This window comes from Oryctolagus cuniculus, chromosome 13 (assembly GCF_051225735.1).
Source record: "Oryctolagus cuniculus isolate XC-2025 breed Fujian yellow rabbit chromosome 13, ASM5122573v1, whole genome shotgun sequence".
NCBI classification, from domain to species: domain Eukaryota; kingdom Metazoa; phylum Chordata; class Mammalia; order Lagomorpha; family Leporidae; genus Oryctolagus; species Oryctolagus cuniculus.
Window position 1 is genome coordinate 60364623 of NC_142879.1, and position 21019 is coordinate 60385641.

A 21019-nucleotide genomic window follows, 5' to 3' on the forward strand; every position below is an offset into this window, starting at 1 on the left:
CAGAGTTGACAGTGCTATTGTCTTTTCACTGATCACACCTGGGGCTGTCCACAGTTGAACAAAATTTGTTGAAGGTCTCTAAGGAAAAACTAGAACAAGCCCCAGAGCAGGATTGCTATATTTGGTTGGACTTTACCTGCAAAGAATCTAGCCTGGCAATGTTGCCCACTCTTACTGATGACTCTCACTTGTTTGAAGGAAGGCATGAATAGGATCCAACGAATGGCCTCTCAGGAATAGGAGGCCAGCAGGGACAGAACAAATAGGGCAATGGCACTCCCATGATCATTGCAAGAAAACCAACAATAGGGAAAATACAGTGCAAACCAGGCCAGATTTTCTCCCTTATGTTTATGTTGTTTTCCCTTGATCAAACTCATCTCAGAACACAGAGGTGAATGTGTGTTTAGATTGAAATTCATTCTCAGTGTAGGAGGGAGGCAGGAGTGTGATTATGCCTCAGGAGGAGGGGACTCTCACATAGCTCTGTTTTGAGTGGGAGTAATGAACCAGAAGGAATACATGACCTACGCTGAACATTTCCAAGTGGAACCCCCATGGACTAAGCTAGAGATCCAGAAACAGGCTCCAACCTGGGTACTAATTAGTCTGAGTTAGACCGCCCCTCTTGAAGAAAACACTAGGGACAGAAGACATGCAAAATGCACAGTAAGGAGCCCTCCACTGCAGGATCAGGGAAAGTCACAATCAAACACACCCTGAATTATAAATTATTCAAACCGCAGGTGTTAGACCCCCTCCTCAAGCTGAAACCATTTATGTCTGTTTAGTTAGAACCTAATTCTTAATATCCCCTCAGTTCACTGAAGACAAATAGAAGTAAGAAAATTTGTCTCTTGGTCCCGGCTAATTAAATTTAAACAATGCAATGTGAATAAAGACTAGCTGAAATAGACTAAGATCAAACACAAAAACACATCTACCATGAAACAAGTAGGCCCAAACTTTGCATGGCAGATTGTTGCTGGGGTGGGAGTTTGGCATACTAGTTAAGATGCCACTTAGAACACCCACACTCCATAGTTCATTTGGGTTCAATTCTTGTAGCTTGCTGCTAATGCACACCCAAGGATGCAGCAGGTAACTGCTAAATTGCTTAGGCCTCGGCCAGCCATGTGGGCTACCCGGATTGAGTCCTCCTTTCTTGGCATTGAGATTGACTGGCCCTAGTTATTACAGGCATTTGGAGAGTGAAACATTGTATGGGAGTTAGCTAGTGTGTTCTAACTGAATAAAATGAAGTAAAGTACATAAAAATAAAAGATACTGTGCCAACAATGAGGTATGCAACAGACTGTCTTTGTTTCAAAAAAGGGATGGGTAGACTTGGTATTTAAAAGATTTAACAGGGAAATATGCTAAGAGGGATCATTATTCCACTGTATTATTTACTAGTGACAAGTGTTGACTCAAGCTACTGCAAGATTTGAGTCTTGGAGGCTTTAAGCAATTTATTTCAGTCACTATGCTCTAGTGAAATGGACATAATTCTGGTGCCCATATCTAGGGGTTGTTGTGTGGAGCAATTAGAAGGTATTTAAAAATTACTTGGATTAAAACTGTGTTATATTAGCACCTGCTGTTATTTACAATTGTAACAATCTAAAAAATTAGAGAAAAGAATTACAAATATGCTTCTTTTAAGCAAAAATTAAAAATTCAACATAAATGTAGGGAAATGCTGAATGGACAACAATGATCAGAGGGGGATATAGGGAGAGATCTGCTAATTTGCATAAAGAAATGAAATCACAGCTAACCATTCAAATAAGGTCAGTAAATCAGGAGAAATGACACCAGTTTGTTAGACCTTGTTAAAAGGGACACTAATACAAACCAAAAACAAAAACAATAGCCAAAACTACAGAAGAATGCATTCTTGAAACAGCAAAAAGTTGAGCCACAAAAAACAGTGAATATTTAACCAAGTAGACAGCAGGTTGGATAAATGATAAAATAAAGCCTAGAGTACTCCTCTCCTCCTATTAACATTATAATGGAAAAAAAGAACAAAACAGGGACCTGAAACAAGCTGCAATTGGAAGTAACAGAAGACATAGTCTGTCTAGCTCCCTGTTTGCAAAAGGTCTCCGGGGGTCTGGGAGGTTTATTTGTTTTTGTTTAGTTTTTGCTACATAGCAATGGTGAAACTGTAAGGAAATAACGTGAATTACCTGTAAGAGCAGTAATTTATGGCTGGGACTATGCACTTGACAGGGTCCTGTAAAGGCATTTTTCTGTTGTTGTATTACACTGATTTCAGTTCAACTGCCAGTGAGTGATAAATAATACATCTCATCTAAGTTGTCAGTCTTTCAAGAGTGGGCACAAGTATCAGGACAAATGAGGAAGCAGGACGAAATTTCTAGTTTGTGCAGACTGGAAGCTTATTCTGTTCTCCTACTCAGGCAGTATGGACGTACCCAGAACAATCCAAGGGGTGAATAGTGAATCAGTATACAGCATAATTACAGGGCATGTTTTTCAACGTTCAAAGTGAATTTTGACTCACAATTTCAAGAACTACAGAATACAATATTTTTAATTATTTAAATGGCTATGAGTTTGAAATCAAGAAACTAGTTGAGTTTCAGTGTGAGATAAATGCTAAATTTATTTTTGTTTTAATAATTGCTACATGATTGTTTTTTGCTATAACTATCCCAAGTACATTTATTTGTTTATGACATCCATGGGGGGGTCTTCAAAAACTCATAGAGAGTGAATATTATACAAAAAGCATGCATTTCAAAATTATTCTGCATCAAATAAACTGTTTTTTAATTCCATTTTCCATGAATTGTTTGAAGTGCCCTCAGACTTTGAACAACTCTTACCCACTTTCCTTCTTTTAAAATTCTTTAATTATGTAAGGTGAACAAATTTCATATTTTTCATATATACAGATTTAGGAGCACAGTGAAACTTCCCACCCTAACCTCCCTCCCACCCGTTCTGCCCTCCTTTCTCCTTCCTTAGTTATTTTTTCTTTTCATTTTTACAATCATTTACTTTATAATCATAAGCTTAACCCACCACTAAGTGAAAAATTCAACAAACAGTAAGAAAAACACTGTTCCTCAACAGTAGAGACAAGGACTGCAAACCAGTCCCAAAAAGAAAATATCACAGGTTTCCCCTGATGTGTCGTAACTAACAGAGTATAGAAACATGTTATGTATATGAGCAAAATTGACATTTTGAGATTTGATTGTTTACAGACCTTGTCTTAATTTATTGCTTAATATTTTCTAAAAAGGATCTGGAGAGAGAGAAAAGAAAGAAGAGGCACAGGGCATGTAGCCTTTCTTTTGTAACAGGGCTAATTTGTGAACTAAATAGAAGCTACCCTAAATATGGTTTCCACATACCACCAAAGACAGAAAGAAAAGGGGATTGAATTGTTATTAATATTCAAACTCATAGGGGGCTTAAAAAACAATATCCAGAGAGTGGTCCCACGCCAAATCGGAAGCACACACAATTAAATATACTTCAAACTTTTCATAATGACTGAGTCTCAAGAAGAAAATAAGCTCAATGAATTTTGAGCTCAAATAAAATGAAAGAAAAAGTGGCAGGGTTTAAGATAAAAATTTAACAGTTTGGCAAAGTGAGGCAAAGGAGACAAAATTAATAAAATGGAATTTAGTGATAATAAAGATGTATCACATTCTCATTTGTACGTAAAATGATGGAAACCATGGATACATTAGCAAAATAAATTAAAAACAGGGATCTGGGACATCTTATTGGAAGACAAGAGGAGTATGAGTCGAATGTTTCCCAGGGCAAATTAGCTGAAATAAAGCACATAAAATGAACAATGTAATTATAATGTACTATTCAGTCTTAATTAGATCTCTGAAGGTTTGTGCCCTTCAATTTAGAGAGCCATGATTTATAAAAGGCAAACTAGGGAAGTTAAAGGGCAGTTAAAAGAAAGAGGAATTTCAATTAAAGGCAGCTCATGATACAACAATTAAGTAACAATGCTGGAAATGTTATTCTATACAAAAACCTATTTGCATAAATTGTTATGTCTCAAAAGCTAACCAAGAGCTGAATGCCATCCAAGAAACTGTAAATACTTGAATATATTCTTGCTATTGACTCTCATGATTTGAGGCCTTCATTTCTTTTTTTTGTTGTTTCATTGATTTTCATTTATGCATTCATCTCTATCGAATGGGCCATTCACTGTACTGAGTATAAGCAAAATAAGGATCAAAAATTGACATCATTCCTAAACTCATGAAGCTTATAGACCACACAAGTTTGACCCTAGATGTATTACTTTTTTGACCTTGAAAAGTGTCCTCTGAGCTCCCTAGCCTCAGATTGTACATCTGCAAAATAGAAATTATAACAGAACCTACATAACTGAGATATCATGGGAAGTAACAAGTACAACATCCTCAGTACAGAGTCCTAAATTCAGTAAAGATTTCCTTGGTCACATAATGAAAAACCATGCAGTCATTAAAATGTTCAAATATACAATAACTGTGTATCCTTGTGATATAAACATCTACAGAAATGCTGTCAGATAGCAGCTGGCAGTGTGGTGCAGAGGATTAAACTGCCATCTGCAAGCAGCATCCTATGTGGGCGCTGGTTCAAGTCTCACCTGCTCCACTTCCAATCCATCTCCCTGCTTATGTGCTTAGGACAAGCAGCAGAAGATGACCCAAGTGTTTGGGTGCCTGCCAGCACTCAGGCGGGAGACCCAGATGAAGCTCTTGGCTCCTGACTTTGGCCTGGCCCAGCTCTGGCCTTTACAGCCATTTAGAAGCTGGCCAGCTGATGGAAGACATCCCGCCCAAATACATTTTTTTTTATTTTTTGTAAAGGAGAGAGATTCTGGCAGATGTAATTAATTGCTCTCAAGCTCTTTAAATAAACATTCAAAATACATATATATTTGAGGATCTTCTAAATTGACATATAACGATGGTACATATTTATTTGTTATAGTGTGATAATTCAGTACATGAACACAATGTGTAATGATAAAATCAGAATAATTAGAATCCCCATCTCCTTTAGCATTTTGTGTTGGAAATCTTCAAATTCTTTGACCCTATTTCTTTATAAATATACAACAAACTGTTGTAAACTATAGTTACCCAACTGTTAAGCAACCACCCACCCCCCCCCCCCCTCAATCCACTCACATCTGAGCACCTTTAAGAAGGATTCCCTGGAGCAAAAGAAATGCAGATCAATCAATTCTTCAAAAAGACATCTAAAAGCAGCAAATACGTATATTTATTGAGATCTACTGCTTTAGGGCAGAAGTGTAAATTGATTGTAGTACCTGCCTGAGGTTTACATCAATTTTAAAAGTTTTCTTGCAGTATAAGAACAAATCATGGGCACCATTCCCAATAACCACACAGGGAATAAATACAGGTATACAGAAAAACATAATGTTGATACTTGGCAAATGTAGATGAAGGGGACAGAGAAAAGTTATGTAACACATGGACAAAAAAAGCACAATTCTAGATGGCAAATTACATGCATAAAGGTATGTGGTTCCGGGACAGTTCAGTCAGTTTACTGCCTGTCTTTCTCCAGAGCAGGCATTTGTTGGTTACCAAAGTAGGTGATTAACATCCATCAAGACTACATTTAGAGCATCAGTTGACCCTGAGGTCAATGCCCATATATGCATCCTGTCTTGCTACTAGAGATGTAAGATTTCTCTGGGTAGTCATTGATTTCCTTCATTTGACCACTGGGTCCAAATAAATAGAGTCCCGTTTTGAGAGATTAGGATTAAAAGGGCAAGCTAGAGGCCAGGTGGCTCAAGAAGATTGGGATAAATTATTTATGCTGCAGAGAAGCTCTCATGAACTTAGTTTCAGAGAGGGCCCATAGGCCATGACAGTACACTCAGGTTAGGTCATGCTTACTTAACCTTAAGATGGACTTAGTGACACAGTGCAATTACTTGACATTGGTAATGCTAAGAATATTGAATAATAATATGATGAGCAAAACCCAGTCAGCCTAGACACTGGCAATAAACAGCTATCTACTCATAGTGGAGCAGGAGAGCTGAAACTTCAGTTGTGCATGAAAATACAAGCTCAGTATCCAAAATGGACTAGAAATGGGCAAGGTGGAACATAGAAATCGTGCTTGTGATTTTTGTGTCCAAACAAGTATTCTCAAGAGAGCCTTTCCTAGAGTCTATGAATTTTCTGAGACAATGCTCTCTTGAACAAAATATTATAGAATGCTACCCTAAGAGGCTATGATAAGAAGAAATGAAATCAGCAATAAGTGATGAATGAGTACCAGTTACTGGTAGGCTACCTTCAAACCAACCCTGGAGAATCTAAGGAAGTGGGATGGAAACATGGAATCTGGGAATTGCCCAAGAGAAACCCATGGAAGACCAAGGCTCTTCTGCACTGGTAGTTTGGCAAGAGGTAGGTGGCTGTAGCCCAGATGGAGAGTGGGCAGACAGGTCAGGTGGGGACAGGCTTAAGTTGAATTTCTCTCCCGAAAGACTTAAGACATTGCTTGTCTTCTGCTATAAAATCTGCAGCAGTGAAAACATCTCAGGTCTCTATTAAGAGTAATGTTAGGAGAACATGAAAGCCCTTCATGTACAGGCAAGTGCCAGAAACAGTTGCCAAGAGACCACCTGTGCTAGGTCATTCACTTTCCCATAACCTCCTCTCAAAATCCTTAGGAGATTGGTCAATTACAGCTACCAAAATGGCCTCTGTCAAAGTAGGCTCCTCTATAAAGCTTACAGGCAAAGCCCTGGCCTCCATTTCTTGCACACTGGCAGATATGTAGGTAACAGCACTGTGGAAGCTGTGGCTCTCAGACCTGGAACTTGTCCTCTCTCCTTTCTTTAATACATGGAAGATCTCTGTGAGACCTCAGTGGAAAGAAGGGTCATCAAAGAAGGATATACTCTTCTCTGAAGGGAGGAGAGAACATCCACTTTGCTTATGGCCGTGTCCAAATATTGATGGAGTCTATGGTCATAAAAGGCTTCCATACCATTGGCAGCCCATGGCAAGAGCCTTGGGTGATCACTGACGTCATAAATAAGAATGTCAATTATTAAAAGAACAACAAGTCACTGTGCACTTATTCCCCATATAGGACCTCCATCCCTAATGAGTTGTACTATGAGAATCAACTACAAATTTTGTTCCCAAACTGTACTCTATATGTTGTGTTTGTGCATGGGTACAAACTGTTGAAATCTATGCTTGGGGCCAGTGCCACGGCTCCCTTGTTTAATCCTCTGCCTGCAGCGCTGGCATCCCATATGGGCACCAGGTTCTAGTCACAGTTGCTCCTCTTCCAGTCCAACTCTCTGCTGTGGCCCAAGAGGGAAGTGGAGGATGGCCCAAGTGCTTGGGCCCCTGCACCGGAATGGGAGACCGGGAAGAAGCACCTGGCTCCTGGCTTTGGATTGGCGCAGCGCTGGCTGTGGCGGCCATTTGGGGAGTGAACCTATGGAAGGAAGACCTTTCTCTCTCTCTCTCTCTCTCTCTCACTGCTTATAACTCTTACCTGTCAAATAAATTAAAAAAAAAAAAAGGGAAAAAAAGAAATCTATGCTTAACAAAAAGCCCATGAGAGTTTCTCAGGCATGGAAAGCCAAGACACTGTGGCAAAATAAATGACCTAAATGAAAGAAATCTTTGAGTGAGATCCCAGTGGAAAGAACGGGCCATCAAAGAAGGAGGTACCTTTCTCTGAAGGGAGAAGAGAACTTTTACTTTGATTATGGCTTTGTCTAAATAAGATCGGGGTTGGTGAACTCAAGAGGCTTCCATAGCCTTGGCACCTCATGGCAAGAGCCTCCAGTGATTACTGAAGTCATAAATAAGAGTGTCAATTGTTAAATCAACAACGGGAGTCACTATGCACTTATTCCACATATAGGATCTCTGTCCTTAATGTGTTATACTATGCAAATTAATGGTAAAACTCATCTTCAAACAGTACTTTATACTTTGTGTGTCTGTGTGGGCGCAATCTGTTGAAATCTTTACTTAGTATATACTAAGTTGATCTTCTGTGTATAAGGATAATTGAAAATGAATCTTGGCCAGCGCCGTGGCTCACTAGGCTAATTCTCCGCCTTGCAGCGCCGGCACACTGGGTTCTAGTCCTGGTCAGGGTGCTGGATTCTGTTCAGGTTGCCCCTCTTCCAGGCCAGCTCTCTGCTGTGACCAGGGAGTGCAGTGGAGGATGGCCCAAGTACTTGGGCCCTGCACCCCATGGGAGACCAGGAGAAGTACCTGGCTCCTGCCATCGGATCAGCGAGGTGCACTGGCCACAGCGCGCCGGCCACGGTGGCCATTGGAGGGTGAACCAATGGCAAAAGGAAGACCTTTCTCTCTGTCTCTCTCTCTCACTGTCCACTCTGCCTGTCAAAAAAAAAAAAAAGAGTTTAAAAAAATGAATCTTAATGAAGAATGGGATGGGAGAGGGAGAGAGGGAGTAGGAGATGGGATGGTTTGTGGGTGGGAGGGTGGTTATGGGTGGAAAAACCACTATAATACAAAAGTTGTACTTTTGAAATTTATATATAAATAAAATATATTTTATTTATAAAGTTTTCTAAAAAAGAACAATACATAAAAAAAGAAATCTATGCTTAACATGGAGTTTGTCTTCTGTATATAAAATCAAACTAAAAATGAACCATAATGAAGAAGGAGATGGGAGAGGGAGAGAATGAGGGAGGTGGGATGGGAGTTGAGATGGAGGAGGGTGGGTATGGGGGAAAGAAGCACTATATTCCTGAAGTTGCACCTGAGAAAAATACAACTCAACAGTGCACACCTAACCAGATGGCAAGGAGGAGGGGCTCCTAGCATACAAGATTCAGAGAAAATCACTCCACAGGTTACAAATTTTCCATCACTGATAATGATGAGATTAAACCCTACAATAAATGGTAGCACAACTTTGGACATTGTAATCTATCCTATAGATTAGGTACTGCATGAAGCAGAAGCCCTGGGACCTGGAGTACACTCAAGACTCATTATTCTGCTTGAGCACAGATGGACCTTCATTCATTGGCATTTATGAATAGTGGGGAAGAATGTGCAGGATTTCTGAAGGAATACCTCTATCATCACTTCAAAAAAACATGCATGAAATAGACTGTGTAAAAAATAAGACTCAGAAAAGTCTGCAACTTCCTTACTTGCTGTTTTTACTCAGCCATTTCTTGCACCAAAACAGCATTTCAGGTGCTAAGAACACTAAAGAAAAGCCAGTCATTAGAAATACATCAAGTCAATCAACTGTACTTGTTTGTTTCAATCTTTCATCTTTTAAATTAACTCTCGCCCAAAGACATGGCCACATATGAAGCCTAGATCAGGAAGTAATTCATCTTCTATTGCTCCGAGGAATTCAGAGCACTCTTCTCATCAACTGATCAGATGCTCTCATTTGGTTTCACATACTAGTGACACTGGTTAACTTTAGAAGACGCAGAATTCAGCTGCCCTTTATGAGTCTTGCTATCACATGAGATAAACCATAGTTGGCTGGGGGACAGACACTGCCAGAACTCATCCAAACAATCCCTCTCTCTAGTCAGTGTACGCTGCCTGACTTCTAACTCCCAGTTTCTGTACCTCCTTGGTTCAGGATTTGTTCTAGCCACAGTATATCTGAATGGACCGCAGAATTCATGTCTCCTAAAAGCAACACTACCCACCAAAGGACAGAAGTTAGTTATCAATATCACAGACCCCTCTCCCTTCAGGTAGGATAACTCTGATGCCCAATGAAAAGAAGCTCTAGTAGCCCATGACAGTGTCTTGCTAGTGAACAAGCTCTCTCTGTCCCACATTGTCCCATATTCACTTGTTCCAAGTAAAGATGCCTTTGAATCTCCATTCAGTGTCTACTTGTGTGGTGGAATCCAAACCAAGATAAGTTGTTTCCTTATGGCAATAACCGTTTTCAATCCATCTTCCAATTTCTATTTAAGTTTGTACAAATTTTCTATGGTTTTTCTCAATGCCCTTTCTTTCCTGAAGAGATTTTAAATTCTATGGAGCCCTGGTTCTTTGTTTTGCATACACACATGGGTTAGCAGTAGTTCTTGCCACTCATTGCATTAGAAACATCTGAAGAGATTTAAAAATAGTATCTTTTCCTCTACCCCATGAGATTCTGCTTGATAGGGTTTGGATCAGGACATGGACCAGATATTTGTTTAAATTCCCTTGGTGAATGAAAATCAATAATACAAAATGTATGCAGGAAGGCTCTGCAAAAAACTGAAAAAATAGAATTACTGTATCATCTAGCAACTCTACTTCTGGGTATATATCCAAAGGATTTGAAATCATTGTCAAAACAATGTCCCCACACCCTTGTTCACTGCTGTATTATTCATGGTAGTCAAATTTTGGAATTAATCTAAATATTTATCAGTGAATTAATTGATAAAGAAAATGTGTTTTAGATAAACAGTGGAATATTCAGACATAAAAAACATGAAATACTAATATCTGAAGCAAAATTGATAGAACTAGAGGTCATTAAATGTAATATAAACCAGAAACAGAAAAATACTAAGTGATCTCCCTCATTAGTTCCACACTATCAATGACCCACATTTCTTCCACTTCCCAGTGTTTCATATGTGGTGGTCTGTTTCATACTGGCAATATAATCACTGTTTCAAGGAGAAGGACCATGGAAGGACCCTGGTCTTTCTCCTCTAAAGGCTTTCTTTGGCATCCCAAGGTCTCCTAGGTGTTTTGTCTACTTTCATAGGCAACTTCAGTACCCCCAGTTTTAAAGGAAATTAAAATTTTGAGAATTTTACTCATCAGCTTCTAAAACTTAAAAAGGTTCTAGGGAGACAGTGCTCCAGGAAGTTGAAATTAGTGAATCCACATAATCCTCCTCATAATTTTTTTTTCTAATTTTAACTTTGACTTCCTAAGACGTATCACTGTCTCCAGACATACAGAAAATAGAGCTGGAAAAGCTTTAGGTAAATGCATTTACAGAATCTACTAAACCGGATCTGCTTGTGTTAAACCCCTTGCTCAGTGCATGATTACATGAATCCCTTCAGAGGCTCTCAGCCATGTACTGGCGCTAGCCTGATAAACAGGGGCTGACTGTAGCTCAGTCACTTGATCTTTCAACTCTCTCAGTGCATTGCGGTAAAAAACTTCTTCCCCAGATCTGCCACTCAGTTTTCCACTTACAAATCTTTTTATATTCCTTATTCATGGCTTCTTTTATAGCTCACTATTAGCAACAAATAAGACTAAAAGTAGGATTCATTATATGAAACATATTTGAAAGTGAATTCAAGAAATGTCAAGCTAATACTTGTAATCATATTAGAGAGAGGTCTATTGGCTATTTACATTTAGAGGTAATTATTTTAATTGTCACTATCTTCCTCTGTTCAATTTTATTGGCAGGACGCAGATAGCAGTGGAAAGAAATATCTATAATGCATTTGAAAATATTATTGTAATGTAACCCAACAATTCACCTATGTAATAACATTACCTGTCCAATATTTTGTTTTCAAAAATAATCCAGGACAATTTTTGGTTTCTAGCAAAGGCAGACCAAGTGTTTCAATCTAACCTTCCACCAAAACAACAAGAAAAGCGGGACAAGATATGTATACCCCATAATTATATCTCTACCTACATGAAGGCACTGGAGACCCACCATGGCAACAAAGGTGAGAAAATTCTAGATCCTGCAATATAAAAGTAGCGCCATTTTTATCCCTTTTTCCAGTTCAAGGGTTTTCTGCTTTGAAACTATAGCTGAGAAACTTGCCAAGCTGAAAGTCTGTGTTCAGCAACCTCAGAATTATTACAGAGAGAAAATAAAACGATGCAAATGTAAGTACTCAGTAAATAATAAAGCACGATTTAAATAAATTATATACATATACATGTGCATGTCATTACTGTTACTATCTGTAGAAACTAAGCAACACTCTCCTTCCTCTGGGGAAAAAGCAATTCATTAACAGCATAAACATAACTACAGAAAAGAAAATTGTTCAGCAAAATGTATTTTACATACTTAAAAACCAGGTGGCTACACAGTATAGTGAACATATTTCAAGCCTGATTCCAGGAAGATGGATTTTAATCTTGGCTGTAGTGATAATTAATGCTAGGATCTAAAATCAGTTATTTAAGCATTATGTGCCTCAACTGCCTTTCCTTTAAGGTAAGAATATTATATTACATCTTCTCTATGAGCCCTTCTTCCTCTTAACTTGATGCTGTCTCTGAGCATAGGGCTTGCATTTTAGGTAGAAATGCCTGAAATCCAAGGTTTGATGGGGATGAGGGAGGTGGGGAAATAACAAATAATGAATTGTATCCAATGGAACTATGCCTATAATTCACCAACCCAAAGACTACATAAATATTGGCTGACCTTAAAGGATGCTGGGCTCTGTTCTTTACTTCTCACTGCCTTTCTGAGCATTTTGCTGTGACTTATTTAAGTGAAATTTTTGATTCACCCAGAATTGACATTTGGCTCTGAACACAGACCTGCTTTTCCCTCTTTCTGGACACTTACCAGGAAAATGGGCCAGCATACTTTTTATATCCCTGTGGCTTGCCCATGATTCTGGCCACTTTGACTCAGCAATTTATCCACTTCTATAAACTACACCATCTTCCTGTTACCACTAATTTAACCATTTCTTCCTAATAGTTATTCAATTTTTTCCTTATTGATATATTCTGTAATGAATGGATCAAATATTCATGTTGTGAGACTCTTGATATTCTCATTTCATAAACTGTGCCCCTTTTTATACTGTATTTTTATCTCAACCTTAGTATTTCTACCCAACGGTCTGGCAGTGTCTTAGCACTTCTCTCCCTTTCTTATCTGAAACTCTGACATTTGCTGTGTGACTTGATGATTGTTTACAGCTCTTATCTCTACTGGGAACAGTGTTTTTTTTTTTTTTTTTCTAATTACTATTGAGTTCTTTACATAGTAGAGAGTTAAATCTATGAGTACAAAATAGACTGAGCCGGCGCCGTGGCTCAATAGGCTAATCCTCCACCTTGCGGCGCCGGCACACCGGGTTCTAGTCCCGGTTGGGGCGCCGGATTCTGTCCCGGTTGCCCCTCTTCCAGGCCAGCTCTCTGCTATGGCCAGGGAGTGCAGTGGAGGATGGCCCAGGTGCTTGGGCCCTGCACCCCATGGGAGACCAGGAAAAGCACCTGGCTCCTGGATCCTGCCATCGGATCAGCGCGGTGCGCCGGCTGCAGCGGCGGCCATTGGAGGGTGAACCAACGGCAAAAGGAAGACCTTTCTCTCTCTGTCTCTCTCTCACTGTCCACTCTGCCTGTCAAAAAAAAAAAAAATAGACTGAGTAGATCGTTGTAAAAATTGAAGGAAGGAATGGAAAATGAAGGAGAAGGAAGGGTGGGAGCATGGGCAAGAGGGAGAGTAGTATGGAAACTATTACTAGGCTCCGAGCTCTGTGTGTATGAAATACATGAATTTGTTCACCTTAAAAATTTCAAAAAAAGAAAAAATAATGAACTCTATGATAGGTAATATTATTACACCAATGTTTAATATCCCAAACTTGATAATTATACTCTCTCTAATCACAACCATATCTCAATTAAAAAAAAAATCACTCTCTACTCACAACCATTCTCCATTCAAATCCACAAACATGTCCCTGAACATGTCTTTATCATGAAAAAATCAGAAAACTATTTTTGTATGGACAGTGGCATTTTTAAAGTTGAATTAAATACTTCATTCATTTATTCAGCAAATACTGTAAAATATCTACTAGGTACCAAATGAGACGGTAGTTCCAGAGAAAACAAAGATGAATGAAATCAACACCCCTACCTTCCAGGAGTTCATTACTGCTGCAGGGGGCCAAGAAAGCGTTAGTGCTGCAGAAGAGCACTAAGGAAATCCCACACAAACAGATGGGGGAGCAACAGAGTCAGCATGGGTGTCACTGAGGCAGTGCATTGTGCTGGAGAATTTACAACATCCTGGGAATCACTGATAAGTGCCAAGGACACCAAAATAAAACCATACACACACCCCTATTTGTCAGAGATGCAATGGACCAGGTTGTCTACAATAACTATTTTATTATTATACAGATCACTTATTACCATTTACCAAATCCTCTTAAGCAAGATTGTGTGGTGTATAATTTAGAAAATAAATTTCCACAACATACTCAAATATTCTTTTTTTTATTTTTAATTTTTTAAAATTTTTTTTGACAGGCAGAGTGGACAGTGAGAGAGAGAGAGACAGAGAGAAAGGTCTTCCTTTTTGCCGTTGGTTCACCCTCCAATGGCCGCCGCGGCCGGCGCGCTGCGGCCAGCGCACTGCGCTGATCCAGTGGCAGGAGCCAGGTACTTATCCTGGTCTCCCATGGGGTGCAGGGCCCAAGCACTTGGGCCATCCTCCACTGCACTCCCTGGTCACAGCAGAGAGCTGGCCTGGAAGAGGGGCAACCGGGACAGAATCCGGCGCCCCCACAGGGACTAGATCCTGGTGTGCCGGCGCCACAAGGCGGAGGATTAGCCTACTGAGCCGCGGCACTGGCCTCAAATAATCTTTTGAATACAAGGGGAAAAAATCAGATTTCCCAGGCAAAGTTTTTGTTTGTAAAATACATTCAGAGTATTCAGAGTAACAGATTTGAAAAAGTTTAAGAATGTTGGCTCTAATATAGCTTTCAGGACTTCATAACACCATTCATTTTGTTTAAAAGTAAATGGACAGGATATGGTTAGATTCCTACTCAGAAATAACTATTTAAAATACTAACGATTTTATTACTTAAGAAAAATATTTAACCATAAATACATGCATATATGAAATATATTCACCTTAAAAAAAGTAAAAGTAAAAAAAAGAAAAAAGGTAGAGATGAAAATATCAAAAATTAATCTATTAAAAGGAAAAATATATATTACACTGAGCATAAGAATTTTATCCTTTAAAAAATAAAGTAAAAGCAAACCGTAATAATATAAGCAACCAAGGAAAAAACTGGAGAACATACCCGAGGAAGCTTCCAGTCTCTCCAATCTGCTGATCAACCAGTCAAGGGAGCCCGAAAACTGAGCACAGTTTTTACGATTTCCTCTAATTAGAGCCGCTGCAAAAGATGAAGAAAATTCCATATTTATGTGATTTTTCTGCTTCAGAAATCAAGGTAAGCTAAAAGGAGCCCTAAAATTTTGGACCGAGATCAAATTATCTTCATGTTACATCTAAATCAAATGCAAAATGCAAATGCAAAATGCATCACACACAAAAACTGTGGCATTAAAAACAGTTGTTTATTAGTGGAACTGAAAAAAGATGCTCATTAGAAGAAATAAAGCTTCAGAAAGTGGCACTTTGACTTCACATTGGGAAGTAACAGTGAAGGTCCTGGTAGCTGGCTCACTTGTGTTCTATTACTCACTGCTTTTAGTTAGCCATGAGACTAAGCTACTTCACCTCTCTAGAGCCAAATTATTTCACTTATATAATGAATAAGTTACAAGCATATCAGTTTTCCTGAAAATGCACTACAGACTATGAGGAGATGTAACTAGTAATTATTACTGTAACAACTACACAAAGAGAAATAACAAACTGCTATATGGAAAAAAGGGAGGAAGGGCTCATGGGCAATATGTTTGAGAACACTTTTTTCCGTATCTCTTCTCTCTATGAAGAGATTCCCAATGCGTATTGAAGACTGTAAGATATTCTGCAGTGATAAAACTTATTCTGACTTAGTTTACCTCATGTTTTCTACACTTTTTTGACTGAAGAATTTTTATTTTTTAAATTTCTATATAACATAAAGAGAGATTTCATGTATTTCATTGGTACAATTATTTTTTAAAAGATTTATTTATTTATTTATTTGAAAGTCAGAGTTACAGAGAGAGAAGGAGAGGCAGAGAGGTCTTCCATCCACTGGTTCAGGCCTCAAATGGCCACAATAGCCAAAGTTGAGAGGATCTGAAGCCTGAAGCCAGGAGCCAGGAGCTTCTTCCAGGTCTCCCACATGGGTGCAGGAGCCCAAGGACTTGGACCATCTTCTACTGCTTTCCCAGGCCATAGCAGAGAGCTGGATTGGAAGTGGAGCAGCCGGGACTTGAACTGGCACCCACATGAGAGGGCTACAGGTGGTGGCTTTACCTGCTACGCCACAGCGCCAGCCCCATGGTACAATTCTAATAAGATATTTCTCTCCCTCTCTCTCTCCTTTCCTCAGTCACCCTCCTTTCATTTTTTGTTTAAGTTTTGCAAAAATGTAATTTCAATCTTCTCTATAATCACAGGCTTAATGCATCACTAACCATAACATTCAACAAGTAAAAAGTAGAAACACCACAGTTACATAGGTGTAGAACAAGAACTAAAAACAACAATCAAATCACAAGACGTCTGTTTCATTTCTGTACATTTTTTTGAATTCTATATTAACAACCACATATCAGAGAAAACATGGGATATTTTTATCTTTTGGGGACTGAAGATATGGAACACTTCAGGAATTTGTGTGCCATCCTTGCACAGGGGCCATACTAATCCTCTCTTTATTATTCTAATTTTAATATGTGTGTGGCCAAAGCAAGCACCAAAGAACCTTTACTACATGAAATTCAAATACATTTCTTCCTGTCATTCAACCTCGTTTACTCATTCAATTTAAAGCTTTCAAGTTTTCAAAATTCTCCAATTCCTTCAAAACAAATCTTATTTTTTAAAACATAAATTCTACTCTTACAGGATTAAACAACTGCATACCAAGGAATGTGAGATTTTTAAATATTATACTTAGGAGAAAGATATCTCCATAAGAAAGATGGCTATGATGGCATTTCAAAATATTCAGGGAAAAGTGAAAATTCAAAGATAAGTTTATTTTGGTACAAAAAAATTGTAATCTGTGCAGTCTCTTCATAATTTGCAGTTTTCATAAAAATTTGTTTTTGGTAAGTTTTCCGTAACAAACCTATATGCATAGATTTCAAAATATTTTTGCACCAAAATAAATTTATCTTTTAATTTCATTTTCCACACAGGTTTTGAAGTTCCCTTGAATGTGAAATCTAGTAGCACTAGGAAACAGTTTGAAGAACCGATGTTGGAGGCCATTGTCTGTTCACCACCTTGGGAAGAGCAGGAGAGCGGAGTACTGGACAGTTAACATGTGCAATTACACTGGAAGATGTCCCTTACAGTAACTTTTCCCAAATATAAATAAGTACTTCCAAAAGGAGTTGCTTTTTATAAGGAAGGCTTCTATTCCCACAACCACAGGAGAGGATCTCTTTTGTGTGTGGGTCTTCAGAACATTTGGACAAAGATGAAAAGATGCAGCACTCAATGACTTGGCTGTCCGCCAGCGCCGAGCCCAGAAACTTCCCACAACAGTCAGCCATCAAAAGGCACCCAGAGAGTACACAGTACAGAGGGCCAGGCACAGGAAGCAATACAGGAATGAGGAGTCCTATGTACCAACTAGCGTTTGTAATTTCAGTCTGCAAGTATGCGTGTTCCTGACTTGAAACAACCACTGGGGAAAAGTACATGATAGAGCTTTGAGTTTTCAGTTTTATTCACTTAAAATGTAACTCACACTTTTATCTTAAATATTTTTTTAAAAAATTAAATATATATATATATATATATAAATAAAGAGAGAGTAAATAAGAGAAAACAAACATAAGGTGATTCTTGAAGAGACTAGTAATAGAAGAATGAACTCTTTTCATAAGCACATGGAATTTAAGGAAACCATTTAGTAACTAACCCACATAGCAACTTCACTGAATTTACTGCAAACAGAAATGATATAGACCATATTGTTTGTCATATGTAATAAAATCGGAAATTAGTGAAAAGGCAGAAACAGTAATGAAGCCAAAGCATTTTAAAGTCCGAGCAATCTCGTTAATAACTTTGGATCAGTAAAGGAATCATACTAGAATATCTAACACTATCTAATATAACCAGCGGTAGACACCAAACAGTCCTCAGGAAATGGCCAACTAAACACTTTAATTGCTAAGCAACAGGGTGAAAAACGTTAAATAAATAGTCTTTCAATGTATGGGAAAAGGGGTGACCACTTAAGATGCCAGTTATAGCTGCATTTGTATTGGAGTGCATGGGATTCCTACCTTCCTGTAAGGTTCTGATTTCTAGATTCCTGCTAATGTACACCACGGGAAGCAGCAGATGATGGTTCAAAAACCTGGGCTGCTGCCAGCAATAAAAGAGAACTGCACCGAGTTTCAGGTTCCCAGCTTTAGACTGGCCTTGCCCATTCATTGCAGATATTGGGGAAATGAACCAGCAGAAGAGAATTCTACGTGTATTCACGTGTGTGTCTGCCTTTTATTTATCAAATATAAATCAAAAATGAGAAGAGAAAAAGGCAAAAGTAAAAAGAATAAGAGAGCTATAAACACAACCTTGTTCCATATCTCTGCACAAGAATTTTGGGACATCTAATAAAATGAGTGACTTCAAAATGTAAATTTTCTTTTACCAGAACTGAACAAACAGAAGGGAGAAAATCTAAATAGAACAAGAAACTCAAAATATTAAGAAATGTGTCAAGGACCAAAACCTTTTGTTATATATTCAAGAAATAAGTAAATACTATGCTATTAAAATTATTCTAAAAAGAATTTCTTCACTAAGGAAAACTCCCCAATAACAAATATAATATCATCAATAACTTTGAAATCAAAATCTAATAAAGAAATCATGCATATATTATAACAAGAGGGAGCTCTTATTTATGAACATAAATCCAAAAATCTTATATGAGGATGGTATTTACAGACAGAATTTTTAGCTGTATTTTGAAAAACATTTAACTGAACATTCATTACTTGAATGAGATAGAGATCTAGCAAATCTGTCAATAAGCAAAACATCAGAATATATGATGATCTTGATAGACTCTGAAAAAATAAATATTTACAATAAAAACATTTAATTAGTAAAATAGAACACTTCCTAAGTATTTTGAGTGTGTGTGCAAGTGCATACATATCTGTGAGCATAAACATGCCAGGGACAGTAATCAGTGTAGCTTACAAATAATAGACCAAGTGAGTTACAATTCAGCAAGTCAGTTAAGAAGAAACCAGCTGGGGCTGGCATTGTGGCATAATGGGTAAAGCCGCTACCTGCAGTGCCAGCATCTCTTATAGGCACCAGTTTGAGATCCATCTGCTCCACTTCCCATCCAGCTCTTTGCTAATCTGACTGGGAAAGCAGCGGCAGATGGCCCAAGTGCTTGGGCCCTTCACCCATGTGGGACATCCAGAAGTTCCTAACTCCTGGCTTCAGCCTTTCACAGCCCTGGCCATTGTAGCCAGTGGATCAAAGATACCTCTCTCTCTGTCTCTTCCTCTAACTCTTTCAGATAAATAAATCTTTATATATACCTGCATATACATAATAACTAATCTATATAAATATACATATAAAAGTAGGAATCAGTTAAGTATGTTTCTAAAGTAATGGAAAAGTATGCAAAAAAATTGAAGGAGGCTCATCAAAATATTTTTTGTAACAGCAAAATATTGAAGCAGCTTGAGTGTGGTTAAATAAATGGTGGCACATTCCTCTGAAGGTTGTATACATATGATAAACCTGATGAAGGAGGGGCTGGCACTGTGGCTTAGCCTCCCTCTGCTACACAGGCATTCCATATGGGTGCCTGTTTGTGTCCCTGCTGCTCCTCTTCCAATCCAGTGCGCCAGTATGGCCTGGGAAAGCAGTGGAAGATAGCCAATGCGCTTGGCCCCTGCACCTTCCTGTGAGACTTGGAAGAAGCTCCTGTCTCCTGGCTTCAGATCGGCTCAGCTCTGGCTGTTAAGGCCATTTGGGCAGCGAACCAGTGGATAGAAGACCTTTCTGTCTTTCCCTTTTTCCCTCTGTCTAACTCTCTCTCTCAAATTAAATAAATAAAATATTAAAAAAAAAAACTGATGAAGGGGAGCTGGCAGTTACCCTAGGGTTAAGACACCTCAACCCACATAGGAGTGGCTGGGTTCACTTTCCAGCTCTGGCTCTTAACTCCAGCATCCCTTCAATGCAGACCCTGGGAGTTAAAAGTAATGGCTCAAGTAATTGGGTTCCTTTCACCTGCATAGGTAATCTAGATTGTGCTTCAGGATCATGGCTCCAGCCCCAGTCCTACCCAGCCATTGCAAGCATTGAGGGAGTGAACCAGTGGATGGGAGCTCTCCCTCTCCCTTTCCCTCTCCTCCCTCCCCTCTTCTCTTCCCTCCCCTTCCCCCTGCCCTTTCACTGTTTCTCCCTGCCATTCAGATAAATAAATTTTCAAAAAGTAAATAAAACCTGATGAAGTCTTATAGTTGCTACCATGGAAATATTCCCACAATGAAGTATCAAGTGAAAATATATATAAGATGATACTTATAGGATGATTCCATTTTGGTAAAGTGATTGTATACAGTGATTATAAGCATATGCATAGTGTGGTGAAAACTGTGCACTACAGAATATGTATTACAGAATGAGAGCTGAATTTTTGGGAAATAATCTAGATAAGGGCCTGGGATAGGAGTGAGACCTTGAGAAATACTGGTATGAGTAGAACAGCTCTCCCTTGCTCAAAGCAGGAAATTCTCTTCTTCTACAACAGGAAAGAGAAAGAAGAAAGAAAAAAAGGGGAGGGGTGCATGCTCTGTAATACCCATCTCAGTGACTCTTTGAATCTGCAAAAGATTTGGTTTAAAAAAATCACACATTCTCAATAAAAAATGAGTTCATATGAGCTTGTTTGCAATAATAATAAGTTTGTATACAATCTGTGAATAGGTAATCTACTATAACCAAGGTATTGTGTAACCTTCCAGTAACAAAAGATGACAATGACAAAGCCCGGTAATGGGAAAACAGGGAACAAAGTAAATTCCCAAAA

General features: G+C 38.6%; 1 protein-coding gene and 1 non-coding gene across 9 annotated transcripts in view; both read right to left on the reverse strand.

Moving 5' to 3' along the window:
- Window positions 1–21019, reverse strand: part of RYR2 (ryanodine receptor 2) — a 772754-nt gene that overhangs the window by 341354 nt on the left and 410381 nt on the right. For all 8 annotated transcript variants that reach the window (NM_001082757.1, XM_089311247.1, XM_089311246.1 and 5 more), the window contains 1 exon segment: window positions 15107–15202. In NM_001082757.1, the coding sequence (NP_001076226.1) occupies window positions 15107–15202 (96 nt within the window).
- Window positions 16579–16685, reverse strand: LOC127483610 (U6 spliceosomal RNA). The gene has a single exon (XR_007910051.2). It is a non-coding gene; the product is annotated as a U6 spliceosomal RNA (small nuclear RNA).